The sequence below is a fragment of the Coptis chinensis genome, chromosome 1 (assembly GCF_015680905.1).
Source record: "Coptis chinensis isolate HL-2020 chromosome 1, ASM1568090v1, whole genome shotgun sequence".
NCBI lineage: Eukaryota > Viridiplantae > Streptophyta > Magnoliopsida > Ranunculales > Ranunculaceae > Coptis > Coptis chinensis.
Window position 1 is genome coordinate 6,491,990 of NC_141456.1, and position 24,379 is coordinate 6,516,368.

The 24,379-nt window shown below is 36.5% G+C and overlaps 2 protein-coding genes and 3 pseudogenes across 6 annotated transcripts in view; 4 read left to right on the forward strand and 1 right to left on the reverse strand.

The window, feature by feature from the left end:
• Positions 1-17: 17 nt before the first annotated feature.
• On the reverse strand, positions 18-2,000 carry LOC147521711 (rust resistance kinase Lr10 pseudogene; annotated as a pseudogene). The gene is made up of 2 exons (XR_015207865.1): positions 1,859-2,000; positions 18-1,705 (listed from the first exon to the last, which is right to left on the reverse strand). The product of XR_015207865.1 is annotated as a rust resistance kinase Lr10 pseudogene (transcript).
• A 577-nt stretch (positions 2,001-2,577) lies between these two features.
• Positions 2,578-24,379, forward strand: part of LOC147521712 (PR5-like receptor kinase) — a 36,347-nt pseudogene continuing 14,545 nt past the window's right edge. Inside the window, exons 1-3 of the transcript XR_015208355.1 lie at positions 2,578-3,748; positions 4,159-4,204; positions 4,302-5,411. The product of XR_015208355.1 is annotated as a PR5-like receptor kinase (transcript). The remainder of the gene's footprint in view (positions 3,749-4,158; positions 4,205-4,301; positions 5,412-24,379) is intronic.
• Positions 5,554-7,981, forward strand: LOC147521713 (uncharacterized). Of its 2 annotated transcripts, XM_086584010.1 has the most exons (3): positions 5,554-5,795; positions 6,105-6,236; positions 6,757-7,981. In XM_086584010.1, the coding sequence occupies exon 3, from the start codon at positions 6,805-6,807 to the stop codon at positions 7,804-7,806; it is 1,002 nt and encodes a 333-aa protein (XP_086440136.1). In that variant the 5' UTR covers positions 5,554-5,795; positions 6,105-6,236; positions 6,757-6,804; the 3' UTR covers positions 7,807-7,981. The 2 variants fall into 2 exon arrangements, with proteins under 2 accessions (XP_086440136.1, XP_086440207.1); XM_086584081.1 differs by lacking the exon at positions 6,105-6,236 and having other exon boundaries at positions 5,576-5,795.
• On the forward strand, positions 10,698-13,073 carry LOC147521714 (PR5-like receptor kinase). Its single transcript, XM_086583937.1, has 3 exons — positions 10,698-11,494; positions 12,133-12,296; positions 12,386-13,073. The coding sequence occupies exons 1-3, from the start codon at positions 10,701-10,703 to the stop codon at positions 12,451-12,453; spliced, it is 1,026 nt and encodes a 341-aa protein (XP_086440063.1). The 5' UTR covers positions 10,698-10,700; the 3' UTR covers positions 12,454-13,073.
• Positions 12,567-23,557, forward strand: LOC147521715 (lon protease homolog 2, peroxisomal-like; annotated as a pseudogene). Its single transcript, XR_015193064.1, has 11 exons — positions 12,567-12,612; positions 12,711-12,934; positions 13,526-13,852; positions 13,986-14,069; positions 14,645-14,785; positions 18,121-18,342; positions 19,728-20,030; positions 20,366-20,560; positions 21,821-22,066; positions 22,892-22,993; positions 23,147-23,557. The product of XR_015193064.1 is annotated as a lon protease homolog 2, peroxisomal-like (transcript).

The window sequence follows — 24,379 nt, forward strand, 5'->3', positions numbered from 1 at the left end:
GACCGGAACTGCACTGCTTGTTACATAAAAAGGACGGTTTTATTTATTTTTGGTAAAGAACTACACATACAAAGTTGTTTACCACATCGATCTAGTTTAACGTAGTAAAAATTCTTTATTTCTTTACTCTAACAAAAGATAATTCACCGAGGCAAAAAGCTAGGCTTATTTGTATTGGTCCATTTCTTGCTGGTCAAGAACTGCGAGTCTGTGACCCTGAAATGGAATTAGACACATAAAAATACAATAATAATGACATAGGAACAAAAATTAAATAACAATTTGAAATCATGAGCTCGTTGATGCTTATGATGACGTCATCCACTATGTATGCCTCTCGCCTAGAAAGCAAACAGTGTCATCAACCACTTCTGGTGGAACTAGCTCTAGAGATGCATGCACTTGAAGGGATATTTGATGGTTGAAAGGGATTGGGAGGCTGGGTAAAAATAATTTCTCCCTCGAGAGCCTTCACGACAGTGCTCATTGAAGGTCTTGTCTCCGGATGGTATTGTATACACCAGAATGCAATGATACAGACTGTCCTTGCACTTTCTATATCCTTCTCCGCAATGTTGCAATCTCTAATTATTTCTTCCAGTTTACCATTTTCAAACTCCATCCAAACATGTCGTGGAAACGAGTTTCGGACATCACAAATCCTCCTACTCAAAACTTCAAACAGCATCATACCAAAACTAAAAATATCACATTTATAAGTTATCCTTGGAATTTCCATACGCACCTCTGGAGCATCATAACCACGCATCTCTCTGAGTCCGGTAATAGTGACGTGACTTTTATCTCTGCTACAAAGCTTAGCCAATCCAAAATCGGAAACCTTAGCAGTATGATTTGAGTCAAGGAGCACATTACCCGCTTTTATGTCACGGTGAATGATTCGCTCATGGCAATTCTCATGCAAATAAGAAAGTGCTTTTGCTGTCTCAACTGCAATTCGATATAGCTTCTTCCACTGTAAATCAAGGTGGTTGTCAAATAAAATCTTATCTAAAGATCCATTCTGCATATATTCGTACACTAGTGCTTTCAATTCACCATCGAAGCAAAAGCCATAGAGTCTAACTAAGTTTCTATGATAAGTTGTGCCCATTGATGTAACTTCAGCCATGAACTGTTTTTCCATGTCATCCATCACGCCGTCCTTTAGTTTCTTAACGGCAATTTTCACACCATTAGGCAGCTTGCCTAAATAAACATCACCAAACCCACCGGAACCTAATTCAGTTGTGAAGTCTGATGTATACTTCCTAATCTGCCAGGGAGAAAATCGCAGTGTTTTTTCTGTTGCCACCTGACTGATAAATGTTTCCATTGTTTGTGAGATTTCAACAACCATTTCTCTTAAGACTATCACGAGTTTGTAATTTTCAACCACTTTCTTATTAAGCTTCTTCCTAGCTCTGATATTACAAAAGGAAAACTTTCAGGAGATAAGTCATTGAACTCTTTCTGAATTCCTTCAAACTCGCGTTCTTTTTCTCTTACATTTTGCGACCACGCGTCCATTCCTCGTTCCCCTCCCCTCCCCGAATCCTTCATCAACTCTTTCAACTTACCCATTTCCACCCTCAAAGCATTAATGTTATCCTTAAGATTAGCATGATCCTCCATGATTTCAAGCGACACAATACCAATACCAAGCAGAAGATGGAAGAGAGCTGGAACAAAGTTTTAACCACGTCTGAAAATTGAAAAAGAAAATTAAAATGTGTACTAGTGAAAGAACGGGTTAAAAATTGGGACTCATGAGAGATAGACTAATTCTTGAAATATACAATTAAAACTCCATATAAATTAATAATATTGAACAACATTTGAAGGCTTGGGTACATACCAGATAGCCAGAGTGAAGATCAATTGCTCTTGATCTCAAGTTCAAAGGAGGGATTGACTAAATAATTGAGTTGGAACAAGTTGAAATTGTATGGATTAACAAGCACACTATGGATCATGATGACGACTTGGTAAGTCAACTATAAGTCAATATATTTAATTCTACATGGTGTGCTTGACTTCACACGGGTTGTTGACTTCACACGGGTTGGTGACTTCTTGTGCTTGTAGAACGTTCCAACTATTTTTCGTTTGAGGGTTAGAAAAATATATTTTCGTTTTCCTGGTGGGTCAAGGAGCAGTGAAGTAGAGTGATTTTTTTGCTCCCAACGTTAGTTCCTCAAGCGCTCCAAGGGAATCACCAGCCCTACGTATTTAACTAACTTTTCTACGATAAAAAATAAAAAAATTTTTTTTTTTAAAATATTCTTCTTAAGGGCAATATTTCCAATATATTTATCATCCTTATAGTCAGGACTCGAGTTGGGCGATATATATCCGATATTTCGGATAATCTAATATTTTAAATACTGCCTCCAATCTCGCACAAGATTCTCAACAAATTTAATTTTCCTTGTTTGTCCCACCAGGTTTTATCAATTGGGTCAATTTGCAAATTCTCAAAAGTTCAATGGCATATATCTGGAAATGGGGTGAGGAGTAAAAATGTCCAATCAGCAATTTTTCCCACTTTATTTTGAGTGCGTCATGTTATTGACATAACCAGTTACAACCAGTCTTCATTCCAGCCTTCATTCATCCATATACAGTTTCGTTAGCGCATTTTTTTTTGGGTTATTCTTTTTGGTGTTTTATCTATATTTTTCTATTTATCTCAAAATTGTTTGATTTCACGTCAAGAAAGTTTTAGCTAGTTTGGATGGATTTGTTATGGTTCTTGTTGTTACTTTGAGTAGAAATAATGAATTGAAGAATGTTGATGTTATGTTGGACTAAATATTGGAAAAACAATAAGAGGCAGATCACTAGTCTGAGTCACCATCAATGTATTCTTCTGTCGACGTACACTCGTGACTTTCTTAGGATGTACCTCGAGTTTCCGTTGTGATACATAACCAACTCGAGTCTCTTTAATAAAACTACTATTGTCAACAAGAATAGTTTCAGAATTGTGAAAATTTTCAATAGCCAGATTATTTTTCAAACCATTATACCCATAAGCTAAAGTTGCAGCCCAATTTGAGGGAGTCTCCAAGCCATCAAACACTTTGTCGCGCCGCGCCCAAACTAGCACCAATATTCACATGATTTTGGCTGGGTGGAGTTTTATCATTCATTATATGTTCCCTCCTGACATCTTGTTGCAATTCTGCACTAGACTGAAAAAAATCCCCACCATTTTGATTGGATAAAAAACTTTTGTTCTTCTGAGACTGCTCCTTCATTTGTTTATCCAATATTCTCTTTTGCTTGCGAGCGTGAGTAGAAGGACCAACATGATTTGGATAGACCAGTTTCTATTAACCAACTTTGTTTTTACCAAATGACCTGGTGGTGCCACTTTATAGCCTCCTAGACGACTTGGTGATATAGCGAAGCGAAGTCGGTGGGAATTGCTTCCAACAATGTGGTGAAGTCGCCGGTGGGGATGTGGCCGGCCCAAGGCAAAACTCTCAGGTGATTTGCCTTTGTGGCGACTCGTCATATCGTTCGCGCTTACCTTCTGCGACCCAGTCGGGTCGTTTGGGAATTGGATTTAATACTTAACGGTGTCGCCCAACAAAATGGACAAGACAAGATCAAATATGTTTCTCGGATCATTTGAACCAAGGTGCCCTCCTGTAGGTGAAGATTCTGTTCTTGTTTACACACCTGGATGGCGAGCAAAATCCGATATACTCCTTTCCATTTTACAATCACACAATATGAGGTACGACATGGAATTCCACAGGTGACTACGTACTCGCCATGAAAATGGTGATTCAGTATGTGTCCATGTTTTATGTACTTGAATGCGAAAATTAGTAAATTATTTCAAAGCGAAAATTAGTACTAATTTCAATGCGAAAATTATTTTTTAATAAAGTAAATTTGTAAAGTTCCACAGTGGAATGCGAATCCATTGACTTGCAAAGTATTCTTCACCAATTTCAAGCTGTACATTTTCAATTCCTGTTCAGCTTCTTTTTTTCTTCACACATGTAGGGTTATTTTATTAATAATTAATAAAAAATGTTAATGCCAAAGTAGGGATGGCAAGCTATAGCTCCATGCCTCCATTCAAAGTTGAATCTTTCTTTGCTGCAGCATCTAAGTTGACCTCTACCATCTTGACTTCAGGTTCATTTTGCCTAATTGAAAAGAACGACATCACTCTGATTAGATGGTAAGTATCCAACTCTTCATTGTCGTTAATTATATGATGTTTTAATTGTATCTGAATGATACAGCACGATTAATAAATTCTTACGATTTACTTACAGGTACAAGGAAGTGGAGCATACATCACTGTGGAACTTTACTGAAAAAATAGCTAGTTGATCAAGCATTGTTATATTGTTGATCTGACCTACACTGATGGAGCACCAAGACAACTCATCAGAGCCCATTGAGAAGTTCTTATGTGATCTAACGAACGAGAAACCACGGCCATTTTCGATTGAGGAACTTATGAGTTTTACATCAAATTTGGAAAAGAAATTAGGCTTTGGTGGGTTTGGAGACGTCTACAAAGGTAAACTCTCTAATGGTGTCAAAATAGCTGTTAAGGTGCTGAAAGACAACGCAAGCAAGATCATGAGAAAGCAATTTATGGCTGAAGTAAGTACCATGGGAAGAACTTCTCATCCAAACTTAATTAAACTATATGGATTTTGTTTTGATTCAAACATGAAAGCCCTTGTCTACGAATACATGAAAAATGGGTCATTGGATACGCTTTTGTTTACGGATACAATTCAGATAGATTGGATCAAGTTGTACGATATTGCAACTGAGATAGCAAATGGGCTGTCTTATTTGCATGAGCATTGTCGTCCACGAATAATTCACTATGACATAAAGGCGGGTAGCGTGCTCCTTGACTCAAACCTTTCTCCTAAGATTATAGATTTTGGAATGGCTAGGCATTCTAATAAGGATATCAGTAAGGTTGAACAGTCAGGATTCAGAGGGACAAGCGGTTGTGCTGCCCCAGAGGTGGGTAGGGGAAGGCAAGTTACTCATAAAAGTGATGTATATAGTTATGGGATGATGCTGTTTGAAATCTTGAGGAGAAAACGGAATTCTATGGGCCCAGGGTGGTTTCCAGGAGAAGTTGCGGAAAGAGTTGAGCAAGACCAACTAGATAAAATTGTTATGGATTGTGGTATCATGGAAAAGGATAGAGCAAACGCAAAGAATTTATCTATAGTTGCACTGTGGTGTACTCAACAAAAGCACCAAAATAGACCTGACATGAGCAGTGTTGTGAAAATGCTCCAGGGTGAAATATCACTTCCGAAGCCTCCCAATCCATTTCCATTCTATGACTCCTCACCTGAAAGCAGCATGTTTGGCAGATGTCCGCTCCCAAAATTCTCTCCTGCCTTTAATGAAGGGTATGTATCATTAGCTTTCTGAAATTTCTAAATTACTATACCATAAAGAATACTGTATATACTTATTTAGTGTGGGAGACACTGAGACTAACCAAATGAACCGTTCTATTTTCAGCCGTCCCAAGGAAAGCTCTGGGCGAGAGCAGGGGATTTAACCAAGATCACTTCTGTTCATTCTGGATCGAGTTCTACATCCAGACCACCTTCCAAGATCATTCCTAATGATCTGAAAAGAGAGATTTGCCCAGGACAAAATGCATCACTGCAAAAAGAGCAGATCCAACAATATTATTCACGTCAAGGCAGCCTGATTGGTGGTTCCACAAGAACTGACGGTCGTGGCACACTCTCACATTTCTCTCCTGCCATTACTGAAGTGTACGTATCCCTAACTATGAGATTATTTTTCTGTGTGTATGAAGCTTTGGATGCTCAAGTTGGTTGTTGCTCCATTGAGCTTGAGCCTCCAACGTTGTGTAGAAATATTGTTCAACTACTACTATGCTGTATTTTTAGTGCTAGACAATGCAACTAATTTTTATGGAATTAGGCTTCTCACTACTCAGATTCTTTAAAAGAAACTCTGAGTATGAACTAATAATACCTTGATAAGTTGTAATATACCCAACTTTTTACTTTTTTATTTGCTGCAATATATGCTGGCCAAGTTAACCCTTCTACTTTCAGTCCATACGAGGAAAATGATCAAGAAAGTAAAACAATTCCACCCAAAATGGAATTCCAACCGAGTTCCACATTCAAGCCACGCCTTACGAGCAATCCGATTGATCCGACAAGAAATGGCTTCAATATTGATAGGTTTGTCTAACTAACTATGAGATCTTCCGATTTTTTTTTGGGTTGGAATAGAAACAATGTGTTTTTTGGGCTCATGATGATTAATGAATCAATTTTTCTTTTAAGCTAAAAAATTTTCTATTTGAGTTTGATCATAAAATATACTGATGTAGGAGCATAGATATGGAATTAGCATGTTTCTTATTATTATTAATTAGTAATAGGTTATTATTCTGAGTTTCTTATTTGGTTAGATCGAGGTTATCTAGTAAGGTTTCTAATTCGGAGTCCAACTAGAACTAGGATTGTGGATTATTATATAAAGGCATCTGAGCCTTCATTGTTAGTTGTTTTTTATTGAATAGTTATTCTAAGAGAATTGTTCTTCTTGTTGAAGGTTTAAACCCTAGTTTTAGGTGTTTGTTTTATTAATCATAATTGATGTTCATCCATTGTTGACATCATCAATCCTTATTTCCTTTAATCTACTTCTGTTTGTTCTATGTTTTAGTCTGTGATACTAACTTATATCGTCTCTCAGCGTAGCAATATCTTCAAGACTCCTCCAGGCCCCTTTCCAAAACAGACCATGTTGGCTACAGATGATATAGCAGAAAATGTGGTATCTACACCTGCACCCACTGATATCGCGAACGCAACGGGTGGAATCACCCAGGTCATGATTGAAAAAGACTCTGCAACATCATTACGGCAGTATTGTTGTGATGGTTGCTCCACATGTCCTATACTTAGACTGCGGTGGCATTGTACTGAGTGTCGAGATTTTGATTTATGCGAGGCTTGTTACAAAGTACTGGATGCAGATTGGCTTCCTCCTCCACATTCGAGAGACCACCCAATGTCTGCGATTCCCATTGAAATGGAAATGAAGGAAAGCGGCAACTTTGGTATTTTGTTTGATGGGATTCCGAAGTTGCACAAACAGGCGAAGACGGAACCAATTCCAAGAGAGCCCAAAAGTAGCAAAGCAAATGCATCAACTCAGAGAGAGCGGAGTGAACATTTAAAGAAGGTTTATGTTGCTCCAAAACCAAAAAGTAGTGAATCCTTGCTTGAATCACTCAACAAAAGATGTCCTCCTGGAGGTGGAAATTCTGTTATTGTCTACACAACAACAGGGGGAAACAGAAAACCTTTTAAAGATTCTAATAAAATCCGTTCATTGCTACACTCGCATTATATACAGATGTTTGAGCGAGACATTTTCACAGATGCTGTCTCTAGGGAGCAACTGAAGGAGTTAATGGGGTACATAAAGGTTCCTTTATTGTTTGTGAAAGGAAGGTTGGTTGGTGGAGCTGATGAAGTGACGAACATGGAAGAAAATGGCGACTTGGATATTTTGTTTGATGGGATTCCGAAGTTGCATAAACAGGCAGAGACGAAAGTGTGTTGCGCGGGTACTTCAACATGGAAGCCCTACCCGTGTCAGACACTCCATACCTTAACTGATAATGCCGTTTCTCTGGAGTGTCCCTGGTGTGTCTCAGCCATACCCGTGCAATGGCAAATGAACCAAGAAGTGGTGCAATGGCAAATGCACCAATTCAATGGGAGTCCAAAATGGTAATAAGAATAGAAGCAGAAGAATCTTATGATGAGTTGGGTTTAACTTTATTTCATTAAAGTTACTTTGATAATTGTTTGTGCTCCAGTTGTAGTCCGTTTGTAATAGGGATCCTTTTGTAATGATAACATGTGGATTGTCAGGTTTCTTGTATGAAGTACATTTTTCTTTTCTGAAACTCTCATGTATACTGTTGTCAAAGTGCAGCTGTAATATAGTTAATTTTTTAAAGAGATCGAGAACTGTGGGAGGAGGAGAGCTACCGGAGTGTGAGTAAGCTACAAAGACTTCAGTGTTACTTGCTGTCCTGATATGCTTCAATCCTATTTGGATTGGGATCTGGTTCGATCAGTTAACGTCATCACAAAATTGAGGACATAATTTCAAACATTTTAAGAAATTCAAACTTTATTGATTAAATTTGGGTTTTTAGATAAAACCCCCAAAGTTTGGTACACTTTGTAAAGAACCCTCCATGATTTGAAAACTCACACTTAACCACCCACTTCGTACCCCGATTCTGTTTCTCTCACATCCCTATTTTTGTTATTGACAATTTTACCTTTTGGTATATGGTATGTAGCATTTCAAATAATATATGATATATAATATGTATCATCTTTATTTTAACAGACCAAAACTTCCAGTAAGAATGGTGAGAACCAAGTGATAATAGTGCTCAAAATGATGGTATATGGTATGTATCATTCCAAATAATGAATGATATATAATATATATCATCTTTACTTTTGGCAGTCTAAAACTTCCAGTGAGAACCAAGTGATAATGGGGTTTAACATGATGCTATATAGTATGTATCATCCAAAAAATGGTATGCTACATAGTATGGTACCACCCATTTTGCTCATCTTATGGGTAAATCCTAAATTTTTCACTTGATTTGGAATTTAGAATTAGGAAATTTAGGGTGGAATTTATAGAATAGAGAGAAGGAGTTTTTTAAATAAGAAAGGTTTTCTAGATAAAACCCCCCAAAGGGTAGAGTTGTCAATAACGAAAATAGAGATGTGAGAGAAACAGAATCGGGATTCTTTACAAAGTGTACCAAAATTTGGAGGTTTTATCTAAAAAACCCATTAAATTTCAAACTTATATTGATTAGATTTTAAAAAATGTTTGAAATTATCTTGTAATGGTAAACAATTTATTAATATGGGATAATCATTACTTTGCTCCTTAATTTCATTACTTTAACCAACGAAATTTATAAGAAAATGACTTTAAAATGTTTTTCATCATTAAGTAGTGGATGAATTTTGATTTTAAAAATGTTCTTCATCATTAAGTGGTAGAGGAAATTATGGGTATTCCATTTGTTGTGTTTCGAAATTTAGGACTTAGGTATAATTTAGGGATTAGGAATGTAGGAGAAGAGAAGAGAAAGGCTAAACAGGTTGACTATAGATTACCTTGATGTATTTGGGGAGGGGGGACACAAAATATGATTTTTAGGGTCAATGGGAAATTTGTAATAATTTTTTTTTTTGGTCCGCCCAACACACAAAAGAAATTTGGGAGTGAGTTCATTTGTTTTGACATATTTGTTTCTGTAGAGCTATACGACAGTTTCATCGAATGTCTTTCTTGGACCATAGTTAAAAGGTTTTAGCCTTTAAACTCGCTGGTAGATTTTGCTCAACTGTTTGAACAAGGTCTTGAGAGACACATGAATTGTCCACGTGCATCCATTCTAGTACAGTACAATTAAACCATTGCCATTGTGAAACGAGACTCCCATTTTCAACTCCTGTTGAGCTCAGAAAGTTTCATTTATCCTTGCCTTATTCCAACCTTCCATAGAGGAGTTCCAAATAAAGTGAGAGAAGAACATGTTCACTCTGGTTATATGGTAAGTTTATAAGCTTTCTTGGCGTTCATTATATGCTGTTAAAATTGTATCTGAATGATATAGCAGACATAATAAACTGTCTTACTGTTACAGAAGGTAATAAAGAAGTGGAGCATACATCACCATGGAACTTTACTGAAAACTAGCTGGTTCCAGGTAAAAGCTTGTCACCTTTGTTCAACTTTTTGAAGAACTGGCATATGATTCTATCAGTTTAGCATGCAGCACGTCAAGAGGCAATTGTTTTAGATCTTTAACTTCCCTTGAGATACATGAATAAATCACACCAATATTGGACATGGCCAGGGATCTAATTCTCGTGACCTACATTGGTACTAGTAGATTATTCTTAAATTGATCATATCACAAGCTTGTAAACTATGCATCCTTCATCCATACAGTACAATGCCCATGTCTATTGACAAACACAAACTCATCCGTGTTTGTTGGTGCAAATGAAATTATTGACTTAGAAATCCTACCGTTTGTTCTTTCTCCGAATGTATAATTTTTGTTTGCTCATTAATTAAATGAATCTTTGAATGAAATACCTTCACGCACAGAATTAACTGGTTTGCTGAATGAAGAGCTTTCAATTTATTGGAGACATGAATTCTCATCAATATCTTCTTTCTATTACTTTTACATATTCAGATTTATATTCACCTCAATTTTCCTTTCCTTTTCTTTTCTCAGAAGTCGCCATTATCACTCTTCCTTCCACTCTACTTGGTGTGACTGATACCTTTAAGTAAATTTTTTTGACCTACAATGATGGAGCGTCAAGACGTACAACTCACAACCCATGGAAAAGTTCTTATATGATCTCACAAATGAGAAACCACGGTCATTTTCAAATGAGGAACTTATGAGCTTTACATCAAATTTGAAAAAGAAAGTAGGCTTTGGCGGGTTTGGAGACATCTACAAAGGAAAACTTTCTAATGATGTCAAAATAGCCGTTAAGGTACTGAAAGACAATACAAACGAGATCATGAGAAAGCATTTCATGGCTGAAGTAAGTACCATGGGCAGAACTTCTCATCCAAACTTAATTAAACTGTATGGGTTTTGCTTTGAGACTCACATGAAAGCACTTGTTTATGAATACATGAAAAACGGATCATTGGATACGCTTTTGTTTAGGAATCACATTAAGATAGAATGGGTGAAGCTGTATGATATTGCAATCGAGATAGCAAATGGGTTGTCTTATTTGCATGAACATTGTCGTCCGCGGATAATTCACTACGACATAAAGGCGGGAAATGTTCTCCTGGACTCAAACCTTTCTTCCAAGATTATAGATTTTGGAATGGCTAGGCATTCTATTCAGGATATGAGTCAAGTTGAACAGACAGGATTCAGAGGGACAAATGGTTGTGCTGCCCCAGAGGTGGGTAGGGGACACCAAGTTACTCATAAAAGTGATGTTTATAGTTTTGGGATGATGTTGTTTGAAATTTTGAGGAGGAAAAAGAATTCTATGGGCCCAGGGTGGTTTCCAGGAGAAGTTGCGGAAAAAGTTGAGCAAGACCAATTAGATGAAATTATTATGGACTGTGGCATTGAGGAAAAGGATAAACCAAAAGCAGAGATATTATCTATAGTTGCGTTATGGTGTACTCAACAAAAGCACCAAAATAGACCTAACATGAGCAGTGTAGTGAAGATTCTTCAGGGTGAAATACCACCACTTCAGAAGCCACCCAATCTGTTTCCGTTTTACGATTCTTCACCTGAAAGCAGCTTGTTTGGTGGTTACACAAGAATTGACAGCCGTGGAGCACTCCCTAAGTTCTCTCCTACCATTACTGAAGTGTACATATCACTTGTTGTATGATTTTTCTTTCGATAGCATTGGATGCTCAAGTCAATTGTTTCTTAATTGACCTTGAGCCGCTAATGCTTGTGAAAAAATATTGTTAAAATTTTCTGGTGTATTTTAGTGCAGTTGAGCTTATAACAGACAAATGAACTAATTTTTATTAAATGAGGGTTCTCATCAGTTAGACTTCCTAAAATTTAGTGTGGGACCAATGCCCAAGTTGGTTTTGGCTTACCTGAGCTTGAGCATTGTAAAGGCAATTAAGCACACGACGAACACCATAACTCCTTTTTTCATTTTTCATTTTTCTATTTCTTTTTATTTTTTTTCTTTTGTTTGCTAAGTAAGTTATTAAAAGTAGTGTAAGGGGGGATACAATGTTATGAACTTGCTAAGTCCAGAAGTATCAAGCTAGTTTACTCTCAAGAAGGTACTGTAGGCGGCCTCCCATATATGTATCCATGGGGGCTTCCCATTACAAGAGAAACTCTCAAACTCATCAAGTCTAGAAGCATGCTTAGACGTTTCGGACCCAATGCTCAGACATTTGGAACCGTTCTTATGATTTTTATTAATATTCCCCTATCATTCCTATCCTTTTCAATTTTTAATTTGTTTGTCTGTCTGACAGAGATTCTTTGATAAAGGAAACAATTGCTAAAGCTGAAGGGGAGATGCAACTTTCCCCAACAATGAACCCGTTTCTAGACAATGTGAGCGTGGGAGGTAGCTCCACAACAACTGATGGACCAACTGTCTCTGAAATTCAATCGACCCTTACTTTCTGTTCTATAAGTAATTTTCTGTGAGATCATAATCTTCCCTAGATCTCTAATTCTCAATTTATGTGATTTTTAATTACTACTGAGACAAATTAGTTTCAGGAATTTTTCTTCAACTTCTGCTGCACTTGCTAGGATACGAGTGGCTTCTCGTAGTTATAACCAAATAAAGCTTCTTCTAATTGGAGACAATGGTGTAGGCAAGCGTTTCCTTCACAGACGCTTTTCATCAGCTGATTCTATTTCGGATACGTCCATGTCAAATGGCATTTATTGTACGTCAATGAAAATTCATGTTGATGAAGAACCGATAAAACTGAAAGTCTTCTGTGTGTCTAATAAGGAAGAGCATCGATCTTACGCTTTACCACTCCACTACCCGAAAGCATTAGGTATTTTTCTGGTGTATGACATTAGTACATTACAGATGAGTCATCTTTCAACAACATTAAGAACTGTATCAGTGATGTCAAACACTATGCCCGTGACAATGTGTATGAGGTACTGGTGGGAAACAAGGCTGACATGGGTGAAAGTGAAAGGGTTGTGTCTACTTCCGAGGGTCAGGCGCTTGCGGATGAGTATGGCATTAAATTCTTTGAGACTAGCGCGCTGATTTTTTTTAATGTGAAGCAGGTTTTCTTGTCGACGGTAAGAGATATTAAGCAAAGGCTTCTTAAAGCTGAGAAGGAGATACAATTTTCGCCCCCTCCAAATTCATATATATATATATATATATTGTCAATCCGAGAGGGATTTCTTTAACAAGCTCTCCTGCCTCTGATGAAAGGTATGATCACTTGCTATTAAATTTTTCTTCCTAAAGTTAAACTTTAGATTCTCACTGTGTTGCATGGGTGTTGGTGCATGTGTCGTGCCAGATACAGCCATACAGGTAACAAAGTGTCCGACACAGGGACTTCCAAAAACAATGAATCAAGGACCCGGCATATACTTCTTTTTCTTATAGTTTGTTTTGTGGATATCTAAAACCACATAACATTGCGTATTTTCAGCTTAGATGAGTTCTAAAATGAAGGCGGTTATTAGTCCGTAATACAAATTTAACCTAAGCTCATAACAATTCAGGCACAAAAGGAATTATTATGACTATTATATTATTATTACTAATATTATTATATATTTATTATTTTTTGGTTTTTTGTTTTTGTGTTTCTTGTCCTTGCCATTCCATCTTTCCGTCTCTAAAGTTCTCAATGCATGGCCTATCACAGTTGATATTATTTATTCTTACTTGACAAATTACTTCAGGGCTTCTTCTTCAAGTTTCATGTTTCCGTCCTTCAATTTCTTCCTCTGTGCATCTTTCGCCGGAACATTTACCTCTTTTTATCAGTAGTAACTTCATCATTTCTACGGTGGTCACAGAAACAAAAAACAGTGGGAAGGACCAAGGTACTTCTGGAAACTGTTCCTGTACACAGACTTGCTGATATTTTTGTTGCCAGCTTCGAAATAAGCTTTGAGGAGCAGCTGTCTATGCTAGATTCAGTTGACTTGAAAGTAAGGCTGTTAAAAGCTACTGAGTTAGTTGACAGACATTTACAGGTAAGCTTTTTGGAATAACTTTGCAGCCAGTGGTGAATCACTCACCTGTATGTTTGCATCCAACTATTCAATGTCTATTGTCTATTCATGGATGGAGACACTTTACATACACGTAATCGTTTCCTTGCAACAGTCAATTCGTGTAGCAGAGAAGATAACACAAAAAGTCGAAGGACAGTTGTCAAAGTCACAGAAGGAATTTCTTCTGCGTCAGCAGGTATGCCGTATTGCGTACTTATTAGCTATTTCCATTTTCTTCAATTATCAGGCATTTCATACGCATGGTTAATATGAGATTTGTAGTATCCTGAAGAGGGGAAAAAAGTATTTGTAGGATCATGTTGCTCTATGGTTAATATTGTATCATGCAGACTATACAACACTAGAGCCTATAAGTACGACAGAGTAAAAAATGTGAAAAAAATGACATAAATTGAGAAAGCAGAAACCTTATTTACACGGAACATCAAAGTTAAGGTATTTCTAATGTTTAGTGTTTACCTCATTCTGATAAACATATAACGGTAAAAATGAAAAAGAAATGAAAATGTAATACGATGCTTCACGGTTATTTTATTAAAGTTCCTTACTCCAGATAACTCTTTGCTTCACTTCATTCTAGTGTCTGCATATAATGCGTTTGTTCACTTCGAATTATATTTGAACTTGTATTTGGTCAAGCTATGTCTATTCTTGAAACAAATAGATATGTTCAGTTTCTTCCCTTTCTTCTTTGGTTGGAATCAAAATTGTCTTTTTATCTTTTGGCTTTCGTGTAAATACATTATCTAGATGAGGGCCATAAAAGAGGAGCTCGGTGATAATGATGATGATGAGGATGATGTGGCTGCCCTGGAAAGAGGGATGCAGAGTGGAGGCATGCCTCCAAATGTTTGGAAGCATGCACAGAGGGATTGTTTTCTTATCTTTACAGTTGTCCCCTTTATCTACAAATAGTTGAATCAAAAAGTTTGTCAGTATTCAATTGTTTGCATTCTTTTCCTTTGTTATGTTTAACTTCCTCCAAGACGTTGGGGCCATTTGGTATTGCTTAAAAGAGCTTTAGGGTGTTTTAAAAGCAAAAATTTTATTCAATGTTGTTTAGCATTAAAAAAGCAGATTGAAAAAAAAAAACAAAAACTTCATCCAAAGAAGATAACTCAAAGCACCATTTTGATTTTTTTTTTCTATCTAATTTTGAACACAAAATCCGTTTTTGTAAGTAATGCACCAAAATGAACAAAAGCACTTAGAAAAGCAGTAATTTGATGTTGAAATCTGCTTTATTTTGAAAATAATGTTTTGGTTTGCTCTAAGTTATAATTTAAACTAGTAATATTCTTTTGAGCACTTCATTTGTACATGAGAAGAATTTTAACTGGTTTTTGTGTTCTTCCAACTTTTGTACATCTGTTTTATTTTTTTCTTTTTTGGCTGGAGGACATGAATTCTTCATCAACTTTTTATTGTTTCTATATTATTATCAACAAAACATCTATTTATTGATCAAAAAAATTAAATAAAAACTTGACTAAAATGTTCTTTGACATAGCTTGAATTTTGCTGAATGTTGCTCATAAAGATGTCACTCTTTTTTATTCTTATTTTTTAAAATATATGATCTGCTGAACTTTAGAAATACATAATGAGGCAATTTTTATAGTTTTTCCTGCCAACTAATAATGGAGGCGTTTGAGAAAAAATGCAACCTCAGCAACCTGGATATAGTAGTTCGTGTCTATATGATCTCTGACAAATAGTAAAGAACAGGAGCTAGACTTGTCATTTGCAAAAGCCGCCTTGACAATGATCATTATGGTTTAGTCAAAATTAAACAACATTATTGAATTTGAAAAGGTTGACTACTGTAAACATCTTCCTACATTTAATATTTTAGGAAACTAGTAGTGCTTATTTTTGGAAATTGGATTGCAGCTTAAACCAGTTGTCAGAGGTCCAGTACTATGCTTTGTGGGTCCAAGGCGTTGGAAAGACTCATCTAATGGCTCTTGTCAAAATTTGTGAGGATATCTCTTGGTGGTGTCAAGGATGAGGCTGATATTAGAGGGCATCGGAGGACATACATAGGAAGCAATTCATGGTAGAAGGACTTAAGGTTTGAAATTCAATATAGAATCTCTTTACCAGGTTTGGGCAGAATCTTCACTCATCTATCATTAATGATCTTTAGATTTGGTCAATCACAATGTTCTAATGGTAGTTTCTCATCTTTAAATAAATGTAGGATAACATGTAACACTTATACACTAACATAGCATTAACAATTAAATTTTCTGCTATTAACACTAGGTAATTCTTGATTGTTTCTTAGTGCAATTAGCATAACAAAAGAAGGGTGCGGTATGATGATCAAAATGATGAAAGCATATGGTAATTTGGTTGGTAATTGACTTGATGGAAAATGGGATTTGGGTTTTGGGGAAAATGGATCAAGAAGGATCTTAGGTTTTCCTTGACTGAAACTGTCCAATGGGGCTCTAACAAGGTGATTATCCAAGATTTATTTTTACCATTAAGCATTTCTCAGGTCCTTAACAACACACTTCGTTTTGGTGGCCCCATCCTCCTAAATTTTTGATGTTCATCCACTATGTATTTCTCTTATTGGACATTGCTTACATCAAGAATCTTTTAATATGGTTTGAGATGGTTTGATGAAAATTAATTTGGCCAACTCCAAAGGTCAATAATCTAGGAGAACTTTTAGTTTCTCTTCTTATTTTTTTAAAGATCAAAAAAGCAAATCCAAGGCAAAATGGAGGAAGTTGGACAAAATATCTATATCGATTTAAGTGGGGGTGGAAAGCTAAATGCTCATGGAGAGAGGCCTGTATTGTTTCAAGGCCATAAGTGAAGTCCAAACCATCTTTAACTATCCCTAATGGTGCCAATAATTAGAAAAAGTTTTTCAAGTTTCATTTTTTTTGAGTGGCATGAGAAGAGCAAAATTCTATGGGACATATTTCTATGCAAATATAATATAGGTAAGTCCCTCAAAATAGTGTAGAGTAAATTCAAAGAAAACATTGTTTTCTAGTGACAAGGCATTATGAGCTATTTGGTGTTTTGGATGTGTTTGATTCCAACAAAGAAGCCATGAGACACAATCTAAAAAATGGAGTGGCCTTGTTTGGAATGATTCCTTTAAAAAAATTCTTCAATGATTGGGAGGTTGCCACCCAATATATTAAATATCATATTCATATGGCCTATTGGTAAAAGTCAACTAGGAAAATTCATGACCATTGCAGAAATATGGTGAAAAGTACAGGCCAAATAAGGTGAAATGGTGGTTTTGCATTAAAATATTCAAATGCGATATAGAGTGGTTGTTTTTTGGGGAAATCCCAGGATTTTTCAGGTTGCAATTTAAATAAATGATATGGGGATGCATGGTGTCTTGTCCAACAATGTGAGGAGGAACCATTTGGTTCTTAATTGTTGGAATATGGAACGATTACTTTTTGACTTTTGACAAACCATGGGCTTTAAATGTAAATGAGGTTTTGGGAATTTCATTCATTCCATTTGAGGTGCAGTGCACTTACCAAAGATCAATTTGATCCTATAACCGAAGGTTTTCTAACAAAAACTAAGGAGTCACTTATGGATATGATATTTTGAGATAAAATGAGGGTCATTTGACGTTGATAGATGTATTGGGGATTCACTTCAAATATTTCATTTGTAAACGGGGAGAAATTTGTGGGGCGGATAGATTTTTCATTTTTTTATCATGTTTGTAGTCATCATTAGCATCTGAATATTGTCTAAAAAGGTGGTTGACAATTTTCTGGTACTGTTCTCGTTTTGGAATGAGATATATATTTTTTTTCGATACAATTGTGTCCTATGATGAAGAAAATGCATTGCTATTAGAAATGAACGTAGAATCTGAAAGTTTGTTTTAGTTTTATAGCCTTATCAATCAGTATAACCATTTATTTATTTTGCCCGGGTTTAAAACATATTAGATAATCAATTTGATCATAACCTTTAGTGTAATATTTGAATGAGTTGGATTAACATTTGGATGAGGTATTAAACTGACAGAAACATTTACACAAGGGAAAGGTCTAGTTCTTCTTATAGATTGTGGTGGATGTTCTGATGTTGATGTGGCGTGCATTCTTTTACTAAGGCTAATTTGGTTGATTCTCTGCTTAATACGAGAAACCTGTTGGTGTGCATGCATTAGACTACTCTAATTGAGCATATGCAACATAAACTGGATGCCTTGACTAAAGACCACCAGCTATTTGAATGTTCCATTCGACCTTTCAAAGGTGATTTTTGTTGCGACTGCAAACAGGATCCAACCTATTCCTCCACCACTTTTAGATCGTATGGAGGTCATTGAGCTACCTGGATATACACCCGAAGAAAAGTTAAAAATAGCCATGAAGCATCTTATTCCAAGAGTTCTGGATCAACATGGACTGAGCTCTAATAATCTTGAGATTCCTGAGGTATGTTACTAAATTTTTGACATTTTCAACTGATTATTGACTTTGGTTTCCATATTCACGTAGGAAAGCGTACTCAACTCAATAATAATCAATTGGCTGTATGCAAACATATAGAACATTAATATATACTTGCAATATTGAAAACAATGTGCTCTTGTATTATTGCTGTCTGATGTATCCAACTAATGTGCTCTGGATAATATGGTCCGACTTTAATAATCCTAAGATTCCTGAGGTATCATGTTTATTTTGGACATTTTAAAGTGCTTGGCGTCTTTGATTTCCGTATGTATGTAGGGCAGCCTACTGGAATCATTTACAGTCCACATAGCTGTAGTCATGTGAGTGTATCCAAATATATTAATTTATAGATTTAGCACCATAGGGAAAAATAATTTTATTGTTATTACATGCAAACAATCAAAGTTACTACACTTACATCAAACCCTCAAGAACTACACATGCATTAATGAAAGTATGGAACTAAGGCTTACCAAGGATCCTTAGATACAATTCTCCATGCATCTTCCAACTAATCATTTATGTTTGACTAGACATTAATGATCCCAGGCATTCACACAATCACACCTAATGATCTTTCTCAGTACCTTTGTTCTCAATCTTTGCTTGTGTGGAGCCCATCGCATACATGTTCGATCAAACCTTTGCACAGATGGCTTAGAGAGGGACAATATAACACTAAATCTTTTCATCTTTGTGCCAAAGCCAGTCATAGAGAAATTTATCTTGATAGACTGGTTATAGAGGCAGAGGAGGTGATTGGGGAAAATGATCTACAGTTGTTGATTATAATTTGAAATTGTATGCCGAACCAAACCTCATTAGACCTCTAGACTTCTTGTTGATAACTTGATGTGGTTCATATTTCGGATGAGGAAAGAGGTCCTTTGGAGGATAGCAGGAGGTTTGGGAAGCCATAAATTTTTTTTTGGAAAGTGATAGATGCTTGGGTCCTGATGGCTTTCTTTCATGTGTGGTGTTACTTGATCCTAACACTTGGACAACATACTTGGGTGACATGGTAAACGGCTCCTTTGGGCTAAATACAATAGCCTGCTATGATACCACATTGAACTTTTGGGGCACCCAACTCAAACCAATTGGCTATGAATGGAGAGGCCTGGGAACTTCCATACTATTCTGCAATGCTTTAAACAACCCATATGGGACTATACTAAACATCTCAGCATGCATCTTTGTTGAATTATTACTCAAACTTTGCACCTTCAAGTCATGCAAATGCCAGTTCTTTGTACTGTGTTTTTTTCTTGTGGCGTAATTTGGTTTAGAAAAACATATTCTGTGATTAAGAGACAATGTATATCACTTGATCTTACAGTATGTGATGGCTTTGGTTGTTGTAGGGCACAGTGAAACTTCTAATTCAAAGATATACTAGAGAAGCTGGTGTGAGAAACTTGGAGAGGAACTTAGCTGCCTTGGCTCGTGCAGCAGTGGTTAGAGTTGCTGAACAAGAAAGTACAATTTCGGTCAGCAAGGATGTGCATCCTATGGATGCACCGCTGCTGGACACCAGACTTGCCAAAGGGGCTGAAGTAGAAATGGAAGTTCTTCCAATGGGCATAAACAATCATGAGATATCAAATGCTTTCAGGAGTACCTCGGCTTTGGTTGTGGATGAGGCTATGCTTGAGAAAGTATTGGGGGTAATTTATTTCTTCTTGTTTACAGCAATCTATACTTTTCTATACTTTTGCTGGAAGCATTGTTCTTGGAGGGAATATGAGTATTTAGTTGTGGCTTAGCTGTACATGTAGGTGGCTAATTTGTGAAAAATACAATCTTAACAATTAAGCTTGTCCAAGTGTTGGTGTGTTACTGTTAAGGCCCCTGCCTTAATTATACCCTAATGCACCTAATCTCACTCCGAATTACACCCCATTAACTGCTCCTTGTTTGTCTTGCCACCTTTCTGTGCCCATTTCTGATTTTATCTTTTATTACTCGGCTAAGCGTTCTCATTTGTTATACTGGAATGCAGCCTCCCAGGTATGATGACAAAGAGACTGCAGAATGAGTTACGACTCCAGGAGTATCAGTTGGGCTTGTGTGGACTACCTTCGGAGGAGAGGTTCAGTTTGTTGAGGCCACGTCAACAATCGGAAAGGGTGATTTGCATCTCACTGGTCAACTTGGCGATGTTATCAAAGAATCAGCCCAAATAGCACTAACTTGGGTATTCTTTTATTGCTCCATTGATAATGTTTTGATTCGGCTCATGTGCTCACAACATTGACAATCTATTTTTGCATCTGCTTGTCGTGAAAAATAGTACCTGCTAGTTCTGCAGCTTTCTTGTTTATTAAATCTTTCTTTGTGTACCAATAACACCCAAAATGTACAACGCTTTCTTGAATCCTTCTTAGCATCTTCCAAGGGGGTTTTGTCTTGTGTCTTGAGGGCTTCACACCTATGGGATAGGCTTTTGCCTGTTTCACAGCTAAATCTTTCTCGTGCAAAACTTGGCACACGTGCACAACTACAGAGGGTGATAGATGTATCTCTCTCTGCGGGTAGTATCTCATTTTAATTTCCATTTGTATAAATAAGAATATCTAGCTTTTAGAAGTTATGGTTGTTCAACTTTTAACTTATTGAAGGAAATCGAAGAGTTTTAACGACATACTACTCTTCACCACCCTATTTTTCTGGAGTTCAACTTTTAATTAAAAAGATGAGAGGATTCAACTTTTTAATTCATGGAGTTGAGACTTGAGAGACATTTGATTTCTTACTTCTCATTCAAATCTAAATAAAAAATAAAGTAAAACTTTCTGTTATTTAAGAAGACCCAAACTCAACCTTAACAAAAATTTGATTGATGAAAGGTGGAAATGTTTTATTTTTTATTTGCACATGATGGACCAATTCCATGAATGCCATTTGTCAACACCTAGCAGACTAGCACCAGTTTTCGAAAGTCTGTAATACTACGAAGATAGTTTCCAGCTGCCCAAGTATACGTGTATATTTTGTGGTTTTACTCTTTCAGAAGCCTTTGATGAAGTCGTGCATCATTGTATCAAATTTTATTACCTCAGAATGTCATGTTTTACCATATATCATACACTTTTATATCCTCAAACTTGCATGAAATGCTCCTTATGGGTATGGTTGTGTCTTATCTGTGCAAGAACATGTCCATATGCGCATGTAGACGTGTATGCCTATGACACAACTGTGCCTACTCTTTGCATACAAACATACAAAATTCTGGTGAAGAATGAATATACGACACGTAATTGGACCCAAAAGTAGATATTTTGAGTAATTGATATAGAGGCATACACCACAAGTTTTGTGGCTTTACAGTATGACTATACTTGAACTTCCTTTGTTTGTTCTTTAATTTTTGAAGCAACTGGTATGCACTTTCATTTTCATGTATAGCCTGAGATAACTTATTTTAAGTAAAAGGTTTCTCTAATTTTGTTAGGTAAGAGCTAGGGCAGCAGATCTTCAATTAGCAGGTGCTGGACAACTAAACCTGATGGAGGGCCGTGATGTTCACATACATTTTCCTGCAGGGGCTGTACCAAAAGATGGACCCTCAGCAGGTGTGACCTTGGTAACATCTTTGGTTTCACTATTCAGTCAGAGAAAAGTAAGAGCAGACACAGCAATGACTGGAGAAATGACTCTAAGGGGTCTCGTATTACCTGTTGGAGGTATCAAGGATAAGGTGTGTTCTGTTCGCATGTTTCTATTTACCTAAGCAACACAATACTTCTTTGGGTTTCTGATATGAATGATTCACGTTCATCAATAAAAATGTTGTTTCGTGAATCCTTCAGTTTTGTGTAAGTTTGAAATCTCTCCTATCAAAGTATGCTGAACAAGCTGAGCAACCTTTCCGATTTCTGTATTCTGCAAAATTCCTTTTTAGTGGTGATCCAATGAGGTACCCCTTGTATAGTATTTAATAGGCGGAGTATGCAGCACAGTTCTGATTTCTATGAGTTTGTTTGGGAATTCGACAGTCCTTGGAAAAGAAACTATTCAGAAAGTCATTCATTATCATTAAAAAATGCTTTGTACTTCTCTTAATGAGTATTCAATTAGGACAAAGAGCACCTTATTGGATCAATAAGCTACTATACATAGGATGGTGAAAAAGAGAAAATGTTGTAAAGAAATCGCACTGTGACAATAGTGCTGGACTACAACTTCAAGATACCTTGTTGAGTCTCGATTTCAAAAACTTCGCGCCATAGTCCATTTGTTATTTTGCCTTATACCTGTGGAACATTTAGTTTGTCGCCTTTTCCACCCTCTAGTTGAATATGCTGTTAAAGGAGCAAACTAAGCTTCTTTTATATAGCTTTTTGAATTCAGCGATTTATAAAGAATATGGGAAGTAATTAGTATCAATAATGTCAAAAAACTGTCTCTGAGGCCTTAACGGTAAGAGATAGGAACTGTATAAAATGGACTTGGATGCATATGGTATTTACGCGCACTTTGATTCTTATTGGAGAAAATGTTTACAACTTGTATGAATATGCAGATATTGGCTGCTCATCGTTATGGTATCAAAAGAGTTATCCTGCCCGAGAGGAATGTGAAAGACTTAGTTGAAGTACCATCACACGTTCTTGCCAGCCTGGAGGTATTTTCCTTTTTGTTTAGTGTTTTTTGACATTTTTCTAATACGTATATCCATGAAATCTTGCAAACGACAGGGAGATATAGACGTTAGTTAGGGTGCATGTGTACATCCATCAATGGGTTTTCTCATAAGTCATATCCTTTTTCTAAACAGATACTGCTTGCAAAAAGGATGGAAGATGTGTTGGAGGAGGCATTTGAAGGTGGATGTCCTTGGAGATTGCATGCAAAGTTATGACATAAAACCTATGTTGTACTAGACTAACATACTTCAAAAGGCAATCAAACCAGTACTCTCATTCCAGGCGGCATCATCTTATAGAGCTTAAATCATTCAAAGTGCTCACTATTGATCACAATGCGGGAAATCATTTATTAATTGGATCCAGATAGTCAGAAACAACCCGATGATCCAGTCTTGAATGAGTATTGATGGTAGGTGTATTTTTTTCCATTGTATTATTTGTAAGGTTGGGTGGCACTGGCTTCCTTATAATCCCAGCCATAATGTAATTATGTATATCCAGTGTATCTATTCCATCAATTAAATTCTTATGTTGTGTCATAGTAGATACTGATGCCCTAATGGTATTTTCAGTCATACCAATGAAGGGATTACAAGATTTTCAGAAACTAACAAAAAACTCTTCCAAATATTTTTGCTTGCAATTCAGCACAAACTGCAACAATTTGAAACTTTTGTAACTTGTTTCTGCTCTCTTGCCCGCAACTCATTCAGTTTTGCGTTTGTTTCCGACAGTTTTTTCATCTGTTCTTTATATATATTCTGTGGTACCTGTTTGTTATATGTGTTTTGTACGAGTCATTTTTCAGTTTTGGCCATCTCAGTTTTAAAGCAGAAAAGAAAGCGGAGTACTATGAATAATGGATCTACCAAGGACTTCAAAAATGAAAGATGAAGAAATGCAGCCTGATGTGGATAAATTTTTAGAGACGTAACCCTTTTTTCTGGAGACGTATGCCTTAGTGCCTAACACTTCTACTAAATTGAGGAGATCATGGTACAAAGATTCTCACCAACTTTTGAGTTACTATCCAATTCATGAGAATTAGGCAACATTAAAGACGTTTCACACGCAATGCAATATTCTGTGTGCAATGAGCGTAAAATGACTTAAAGGTCAATCATGTTTGGTTGTATTGCATACTTGATGTACTTTGTCTGTTAAGTGAGGTTTTTGGGTTTTGTTCCAACTATGAACACTTTTAGCTCAGTTGCATGTTCTGAAAGGGTCCGTTGTTCTGAAAAGCTTCATAAGAAAAATTGGAACATGTAGCTTTCTGCTTAGAGATGAGACATTTATAAGTGAAAACTCAATTAGAGAATCACTTGAAAATTGAAATACCAACACAACTTGAACCAAAA

Coding starts and splice junctions, on each gene's coding strand:
- LOC147521713 (XM_086584010.1), top strand. CDS start 6,805: ATGTTGGCTACAGATGATATAGCAGAAAATGTGGTATCTACACCTGCA.
- LOC147521714 (XM_086583937.1), top strand. CDS start 10,701: ATGGGCAGAACTTCTCATCCAAACTTAATTAAACTGTATGGGTTTTGC. Junction 11,495..12,132: donor TCTCCTACCATTACTGAAGT/GTACATATCACT, acceptor TCTGTCTGACAG/AGATTCTTTGATAAAGGAAA. Junction 12,297..12,385: donor CCTTACTTTCTGTTCTATAA/GTAATTTTCTGT, acceptor AATTAGTTTCAG/GAATTTTTCTTCAACTTCTG.